The 9,636-nt window shown below is 36.8% G+C and overlaps 1 protein-coding gene across 1 annotated transcript; it reads right to left on the reverse strand.

Annotated features, from left to right (window-relative positions):
- Positions 1-457: 457 nt before the first annotated feature.
- On the reverse strand, positions 458-3,317 carry ZNF770 (zinc finger protein 770). Its single transcript, XM_053689776.1, has one exon. It carries the CDS (start codon positions 3,034-3,036, stop codon positions 1,093-1,095), a length of 1,944 nt encoding a protein of 647 aa, XP_053545751.1. The 5' UTR covers positions 3,037-3,317; the 3' UTR covers positions 458-1,092.
- Positions 3,318-9,636: the final 6,319 nt, after the last annotated feature.

Here is a 9,636-nt window from a genome sequence, read left to right on the forward strand (position 1 = left end):
AGCAGCGTGTGTCTAAAATTAAAACCTAACTTTTATTTCAACACTTAAAAAAAGAAGAAAAATAATAACATACAATTAAAAACACAAATTCGCGTAGAACTTGGAAATTAGGGTTAAATTGTACCCTTTATTTAGTATTTGGATGGAGTAACGAAATGAGAGAGGGGTATCAATATTCAGATATTATAGCTTTTTTTTTTTTGCTATAATATCTGAATATTGATACCCCTCTCTCATTTCGTTACTCCATCCAAATAATAAATAAAGGGTACAATTTAACCCTAATTTCCAAGTTCTACGCGAATTTGTGTTTTTAATTGTATATTATTATTTTTCTTCTTTTTTTAAGTGTTGAAATAAAAGTTAGGTTTTAATTTTAGACACACGCTGCTCCACCCACATTTTCTTCCTTTTCAAGGTTTTGATACCTATAGTAGTAGTAGGGGACAGTAAGTGCTAATAAATGCAATCTGCCCTTGGAGCCAGAAACTCACATTTCTGACTCTACTTTTTTCTGAATCATTGATCCTTGCATAAGCACTCCAGCAAGTACCCACTGTAAAAATAAAAGTAGGTACAAATAGCAGTCCCTATTCACGTTAGTGCGGTTGCAATCTTTTGCGTTTTCTAGTAAATTTGATAATTGTACATTGAAAAGTTTCTGAATAAAGTTTAAAGGGACATTAAACCCAAATGTATTCTTTCATTATTCAGATAGAGAATACAATTTTAAACAACATTCCAATTTACTTTTATTATCTAATTTGCTTAATTCTTGAGATATCCTTTGTTTAAGAAAGAGCAGTGCACATTGGTGAGCCAATCACACGAGGCATCTATGTGCTGCCTCCAATCAGCAGCTATGGAGCCTATCTAGATATGCTTTTCAGCAAATAAAATCAAGAGAATGAAGCAAATTAGATAATAGAAGTAATTTAGAAAGTTGTTTAAAATGGCATGCTCTTTCTAAATCATGAAAGAAAAAAAAAAATGGGTTTATTGTCCCTTTAAGGTTGACTTTCATGTATACTTGGTTTCATTTTCAAAATTATATTATTTTAACTTGAATAGAATATATATGTGGGTACAAATTTATTCAGTCTCCCTATGTGTAAGCTGGTGACGTTTCAGGTGAGGATCTTGACGGAACATTTTTCCACACTCTTTACATTCAAATGGTCTTTGTCCGGCATGCATGAGATAGTGACGCTCCAGTTTAGAAAGGGATAGGAATTTCTTGTTACAAACGCTGCATTTGTAGTCTGTTTGGATAACACAGGATTTCTTTGGCCTCAAAAGATGATCAGAACAGGACTTGGCACCCCGGTTAGTTTTCACTCTGGACTTCCGACGGCGTACTTTCTTAGGTTCCAAAGTGTCTGAACACAAGCTTTCTTCTATTTCTACCATGATCTCTGGTACTGCAACCTGGGGAAACTGAACAAAATCTTGTGTATTTTCGAAACAATCTGAATCCTGTGATAATGTATAACCTGTGTGTCCTTGTACAGACGACAGATCTCTGAATGCCCCCCTGGACCTTACAAAAGGACCTTTCTGTATGTGAGTAATTTGATGTCTCTTTAAGTGAGCAGACTGGCGGAATTGTTTTCCACATTCTGTGCATTTGAATGGCTTCTGACCTGTGTGGATAAGGTAATGTCTCCGCAGTTTAGACAATGAAGGAAAAACCTTTTCACATTGGTCACATTTGTTTACATTATGCCTCCGAAACAAAACCCCTTGTGCACCCTGAAGGAAATGGTGCAATGGGTCAGCTTTATCTATATGCTTCCCCTGATTTGAAATACCGAAAGTACTAGGAGTAGTCTCAAAATCTGTTTCCTCAATGGATCCTTGGAAGCAGAGTCCTAAATCTTGGTGCTGATAGTGCCATGGCAAAAATATCTGAGCCTGCTCTGAACCAATTCTGCCTACCTTTCCTTTCCAGTGAGAATGCATATTAATAATGCCCAAAGAGGAATTACGGTCATGGCATTCTGTATCTAGCTGCTCTGTTCCATATAAATGTTCTGTTTCTAGCAATCTCCCAACTGACTGTATCTCATTAGAAGGTTCCAACAGTATTTTCTGTCTGTTCCTCTGTCTCAAGGTGCCACCACTGATAGCTCTTTTTGAATATCCTACATTTTCTCCATCTTCTGTAATAAAACAGGTGTGTGTGTCTAAAATTTCGTGTGACTCAAAATACTGCTCACAGGAAGGACATTGTAAAGGAATCACATAAACAGATTCAGCTTCACTGGATTCCTGCTTCACAGCCTGGCACCATACTCTATCAACCTGAGATAAGCTTTGGGAGCTCCTAATTTTGCGTGGGGTGTTGTGAACTTGCAACAGTTGGGTGTGGATCTCCTCATGCTTGACCAACTTTCCTTCAGTCTTGAAAGACTTGAGACAAAGGCTACACTGAAATGGTTTTTCTCGAGTGTGTGTCAGTTGGTGAATCTTTAGGTGAGCCTTCTGTCTGAAGGATCTTCCACAAGAAGCACATACAAAGGGTTTTTGTCCAGTGTGAATGAGCAAGTGTCTTTCCAACTTTGACCTAGATGGGAACTCTTTATTGCACCAAGTACATTTCTGATTTTGATTTTGTTTGCGAACAGCAACAGTCACAATGTTGTACTGTGGCTGTAGCTGTTTATTTTCTGTCATTAGGTATCTGCACCTTTTTTGACGAACAGATACTGCCTTATTTGTTTGCCTTGATTCACGTCTAGATGGTTCCTTATGCAGCTGCTGGTGTTTTATAAAAGTATCCACGTTTTTAAAATTTCGGTGACACAAGTTACATTGGAAGGGGAGTGCATGTGTCATCTTATGTCTTTCCAAGTGCACCTGTTGACGAAAGGCCTTGCTACAGTCCTGACACTGGAATGGCTTTTGGCCAGTATGTGTAAGGTAATGCCGGGCAAGTTTAGATGGTGATTCAAACAGTTTGTAGCACGTGTCACAGCCATAAGCTCTCTTTCTGGAGCCTCGAAACATGTCTTTACTGTGCTGGACTGTTAGCATCTTTTCTAGAACAGCAGCAGGTGTACAGAAAAGCTTGTAGTGTCAAGATTTCTCCAATGATAATGCGTTTAGTTAATGTAGTATACCTGGCCTCTCTTTTTGTAACGCGCTCAGTTTCCAGCTTGATTCTTGCCGCAAAAGCAGCCTAAATTCTGGTTAAAGTAGCGTCTATGTTTACTCTACTGCTTTTTCCAGACATTTCATCAATTCTCTTCCCTAAATATATTATGAGAATTGCGGCACTACACTAGAGTCATAATCTGCACCCGGAAATCCCCGATTTGTTCGCAGCGTCAGTGGTTCATTCAGATGACGTTTATGTAAAAGCGCCCTACGTTATAGCCGCCATATTTGATAAGGGCTTCAACTATTTTAATTCGTTTAAAAACTATTCATTACAAACACTAGATTTAGTCATTTGTTTTCATTTTTCTTTCTTTTAAATAAATTATAATTTTAGAGTACAGTTGTGATTCCCTGTGGCTAAGCATTTTGGTCTGGAAGCTAGCCGCGAATGAATGGAATGCAACAGGGTACCGTTTTACTGTTCTCATGGACTATAAACACGTTTAATTATTCAAATAAGTCTAAAATACTCAATGATTTTGGAGTAATTCGTTTTGCTGCTGTATGATGAAGAATAGTATAAAAGGTTTTGTACGGGACAAGCAGGGAAATCCGAACTTGTAAAAAATATGTCAAACCTAATGTGGTCACTTCTAGCTACAGCTGTGGAGTCATACTTATTTGTACCACGCCGCAAGTGACAGTTTGCTCCTTACGCTGTGATCCTCACAAATTATAGCAGCCATAATATACATGAGAATATACTTGTTTTGTCTTCTCAAACATGGCAAACTCTCCCGCTCCTTTCATTATCAGACTGCAAATTCTTATGCACCTTTCCTATTCAAACGTAACTAGGGTTGCCAGCTTTCCTCCAAAAAATATGGACAATCTGACAGTGACTTGGGCGTCATACCTTAGCTCCCAGTGTTGATCCCACCATTTATATTGTTTACAATTGAGCAATAATTTAATCCCTCAGCTGACAGTAACATACAATTTAACACTTTTACAAATGAATCATTTTACTTCTTTGGTTGTCAGTAACATCTGTAAACAGAAGTGATTTGACCCACTTGACTGCCCCTTTGAACTTTTAAAGGGACATGAAGCCCCCCCCCCAAACAAAAATCATGATTCAGACAGAGCTTACAATTTTAAAAGAGCTTTTAATTTCTATTAAAAAATGTGCTTTGTTCTCATGTTATTCTATGTATGCGATATCTAGATATGTAGTATGCAAATGTCTGGTGCACTACATAATAGGAAATAGTACTGTCATCCAGTGCTCTTGCAGATGTATAACATTGTTGCAAATCTGCTGCCATATAGTGCTGTAGACTCGTGCACACTCCTGGACAATAAGATAATAAGAAAACAAATACAATTTGATAATAAAAGTAAATTGGAACGTCGTTTAAAATTGGATGTTGTATCTGAATCATGAAAGAAAAAATGTGGGTTTTATGTCCCTTTAATGTGTTCCAAATGACTTGTAATACCAACTGCAGAGTATTAAATGTATGGGGAATTGTTCCTTCATGTTTACTCCTGGATTTTAGATAGCTGTTTTTTCTCTTGTTAAAACCATCATCTAGGTAGGACATATCAATAGCAAGGGGCTGAGTCTGCAAGTATTTTAAAAATGCTAATTATGGTTAGGGGGTTGAATAAACACAAGCAGCTATTTCACATAAAAAAAAACCCTCATATCCCCACTGGGAAATTAATCAGTGCTATTCTCTCCTATTTACAGCTTTTCTGCAAAGAAAATATTTGTAATTTATATTTTCAGTGTAGGTGGGGATACAACAGGAAAAAGTATCTATTGCAAATAACAAATAAAATGTAAAGTTGCTGTTTAGTTAATAAACAATGAAATTTAACTCCAGCATGTAAAACGGACCATTGGGAACACATTAAAGGGGAGAACATTTTACAATGTCCCTTCAACATCCTCTCTGCCTCGCTTGAGTGCATGCTCATTCATTGTTTCTCAGCTAAATTGCAAATTTGTGTGGTTGTCATTGTTTCACAGACTGCAAACTGCTGTGGCTCTCACTCGTAACAAACAAAAGATTGTTCCAGCCACCAATAATTTTAAAAGACCTTTATTTTCTCATATCTTGGGTCTAAGCATAAAAATACAACGTTTCAGACCTGTATTTTTATGCTTAGACCCAAGATATGAGAAAATAAAGGTCTTTTAAAATTATTGGTGGCTGGAACAATCTTTTGTTTGTTTGGAGTACCTGCAGGACAAGGCAGACCCTGGGTTCCGTGCCCCACAAGCCACATATACTGAGGTGCTGTCTTCTAAACTACTTTTGTGGCTCTCACTCGTGTCATTACCATGGCATGTAAATCTTGGTTGAGTAGAGTAGTCAATGATGCCAAGGTGCCAACACCCTCACACATACCATACTTACTGCAGGCTGCTGTTGACAGAGAGATTAGGGACTCAGAACAGAGAGCAATGATTAATCCAACAAGAAACAGTATAGTTATAAACCCAGTTCATCCACACCTTAAGAAAAGGGAATAAAGTGTTTCACAGAAAGAAGATGCACCTATGGATGGGACAGACATCCAGCATTTAATCATACTGGGAAATATGTTGAGTAGAATTCAATTTAATTCAAACTTGTAGCGAATTGCTTGATCTTTTAGTATTTTCTTTGTAATGTAGTACAACACATATGTACATTATTGTACAACACATACATACATTATTTACATAAAATATATATTGAAACAAGAATGCGTTTGATATACTGTAGCCTTAGACTAATATCTGTAGAATCTATAGCCTAAGGGTTAACAGTGTAAATCATGCTAGTATTCGTATGTGCACGCTCTTATCAGCAGCTGCAGTTTTCAAATGTTTGGTATAAAATTTGTATCAGAGTAAAGTAACTGTAGCTATCTTATCTCTTATGTGAATGCTCCACGTGACTGCTCACTTGTGTTAATTTTTTAACAAGTTTCTTTTCACATTTATTAATCACTGTGGGCTATAGCATGATAGTGGTAATAGAAATGCTCACTCACCATACCAAACCGCATGTATGGGTCCTGCTTACGTGTCCGTGGCAAATTCTGGATTGTAGTACCCTAATGCGCCGTCCGTGCAGCTCGCACTGCCTATGTGGATCTTAAAGGGCCACTAAAGCCAAAATCTTTCTTTCATGATTCAGATAGAGAATAGAAATTTAAACAACATTACAATTTACTTCTATTATTTATTTTGCTTAATTTTTTTAGATATCCTTTGTTGAAGAAAAAGCAATGCACATGATGAGCCAATCACACGAGGCTTCTATTTGCAGGAACCAATCAGCAGCTACTGAGAATATCTAGATATGCTTTTCAGCAAAGAATATCAAGAGAATAAAACAAATTAGATAATATAAGTAAATTAGAAAGATGTTTAAAATTGCATTCTCTTTCTAAATCATGAAAGAAAAAATGTGGGTTTTATGTCCCTTTAAGGTAATCAATGCTGTGTGCCGTTCATATGGCAGAGGTTAGGTATGTTTGGGTCTGAAGTCCCTGGGTTCTATGCTCAGAGCTCCGTTCGTGAGGCAGGTGTAGCGTCAGCCCTAGCAATCAGCTGGAAGCGGATATTGCCCTGGAAAGTTCGCTATAGAAAAACAGCTAAACACAGTATCACACAGAGTGAAGAATTTACAGCTGCCAATGGACCGAAGAAGTTAAAAAGTAACTTTTATTAGTTATTCAAGTAAAATACCATAATAGGTTTCAAACATGTAACAACGTCACAGCCAGTATATCAGCCTGCTAAATTTCACCCTCATCCAACATGTTTCGTGCCAGTACAGCACTTCGTCAGGGATATAGTTGTTAAACTCACTAATGGGTAAATATAAAGATTTTGTGATCCAATCATAATTGAGTGCTTATGTTCTGACAAATCAGTATGTCTCATTTTGAAAAACGTCATGTGTAATGTAATGAAAAGTAATTTACTGGTCATCTAGAACTCTAGAATAGATATCATTAAAAAAATATACTTCAAACAAGGAAACACAAGACACTCATTATCACTGGCCAGGAAAATAATACAAACTGAACACTGCAACTCCCCACATATAACCACAAATGGCATCAGATCTAGAGATTGAATTATCAAGGGAAGATTGGCACAAAACATTTCCACAGACAAAGCGAGCATCAACATCCCCCCAATCGTCATAACTGAATTTCAAAGTCTTAATGCGCTGATGCGCTGGTACCTCACCCCGTCAAGGTTGCCATCTATCTACTCCGACGCAACAGAGAGGTATTGGCGGGGATGCGATGAGAGGGGAAGCTATCTTCATATGTGGTTGTCTTGTACCAAAATACTCCCCTTTTGGAGAGCAATAGAAAAACACTTCCAATCTCTTTTATCTGGGGATTTTTCTCTGACACCTAGAATAGCTTTGCTAAATGACTTACCAAGACTCCCCTGTAAACTCAAGCTTACTCTTCTACAGTTGGACTAACGGGAGCCAAGGCCCTGATAGCTCTCCACTGGAAAGCTCAGTACTCCCCGACAACAACTGACTGGATAGATAAAATAGCCGACTTACTTGTCCTTGAAGAATATGGCTATACCAAAAGGAAGAAACTAAACTTCCTGGCTGAAACGCCTTTCCTCACACGCCCAGGATAAGGACCTACACAAGATAATCCAAATGACAACTGACAGATAACCCTTAATTCTGTTAAGATCTGTACTTTCCTTCATTCTCCCTCCTTTGCGGGATCACTCTAGTCCTTTTCAGTTAGTTACGCTTATGCTTGCATTTCCCGACTGACAAAGAGGGCAACACGAATACCTAAGTCAGTACAAAATTTAAGATGTTATACACTGCCCTACGGTTTGTTTTAAGTAACAGTATATAAAAGTCTCGAAAATAGCAGATAGTCAAGGCACATAGAAAGTGGGGAGCGAGAGTACAGAAATAGAGGAAAGAGGGCGCAGGGTAATAGAGCCTCAATACCCACAAATGATTAAGAAATAGGACACCAAAGGGAGATTTGAGAATTTTTAATAGGGACAAGCAGGAAACTCTGATTTTCTCAGTATTAGTTGAGACTTGTAATATTTTCTTAGTAGCGTCCTCGCATGAGTAGTATCCCAAATGGCAGACAATTATTCTTTTTCTTTTCTATCTTTTTTTTTTGTTTTGTGTTTTTTTGCCTTCAATTTTTCCTTATCTCCTTATTTAGTAGTTTACTCATTGTTAAGGTTTTTGGCGTATACTGTAAAATTAATCTGATTAGCACTTTGTTACAACTTGGCGGACAATGCAATATCAGCAATATGTAAATGTGATTATGAAGTGTTACTATCATAAATCTGTATTGTGTCATCTGGACGATAATAAAAGATGATAAATAAAAAAAAAAATATCATACATATTAAATCTTCCAAATATTATATTAGAAACTTAAAAATTAAACAAACTCTCTAAGGGTGAATTCTAAGTTCTGAAATGTTTTTTTTTTTAAATCTTTACAGGGGATTTCATGGGGAATTATTTGCTGTCATTATTTAAAAGAACCATTTAGCTTTTCCAATATTACTAAGTGTATCAAAAAGCATAGGGAATTGATGTCTCTCATCATTGGATAAATACTGTAAATCATCATGTAAATCATTAGAATAAAAATTGAAAGGTGATGAGATAAAAGATGAAATTGAAAATTGAGAATTAAAAATTAAAAGAGGTTACAGAGCTACATCAAAATACTAAGTCACATCAAACCCAAAAATCTAATAATTTAACTAAAAATGAACGGATAGCTTGGAAAAGATTAAAAGATAATAAAAATCTGGTTATTACTAATTCAGGCAAGGGTGGGTCAGTAGTAGTTCAAAGTAAAGACAAATACACTGCAAAGGCATTAAGACAACTTGATGACTCCAATACATATACTAAATTAACTTTTAACTTCACCAATAAATTCCAACAATAATTAGATAACTTTCTTAATCAATCTATATCCAGGGGATAGATTACCAGAATAACAGCAGAAAAAGATGGGTGCACAATGCAGGGCAGCGGCTTCAAAGGCTAATAAGATACTAGCATGTATTAAAAGAGGCATTGATTCAAGGGAGGAAAGCATAATTTTGTCACTATATAAAGCCCTGGTAAGACCTCACCTTGAGTATGGAGTGCAGTTCTGGGGACCGATCGCAAAAAAAGATATTGCAGAAATAGAAAAAGTTCAGAGAAGGGCCACAAAGCTAATAAGGGGATTGGGGAAATTAACCTATGAGGAGAGGCTAGCCAAACTGGGTCTGTTTTCTTTAGAAAAAAGGCACTTGAGAGGTGACATGATTACTTTATATAAATATATTCAAGGCCCATATTCAGAGATGGCAGAAGTTCTGTTTATTCCAAGGATGTTGAAGGGACATTGTAAAATTGGAGCTTTTTGTAAGTATTTTAGATTTGTATAGGTTGAACTCGATGGACTTCAGTCTTTTTTCAACCTTATCTACTATGTTACTATGTA

Source organism: Bombina bombina, chromosome 1 (genome assembly GCF_027579735.1).
Source record: "Bombina bombina isolate aBomBom1 chromosome 1, aBomBom1.pri, whole genome shotgun sequence".
Lineage (NCBI taxonomy): Eukaryota > Metazoa > Chordata > Amphibia > Anura > Bombinatoridae > Bombina > Bombina bombina.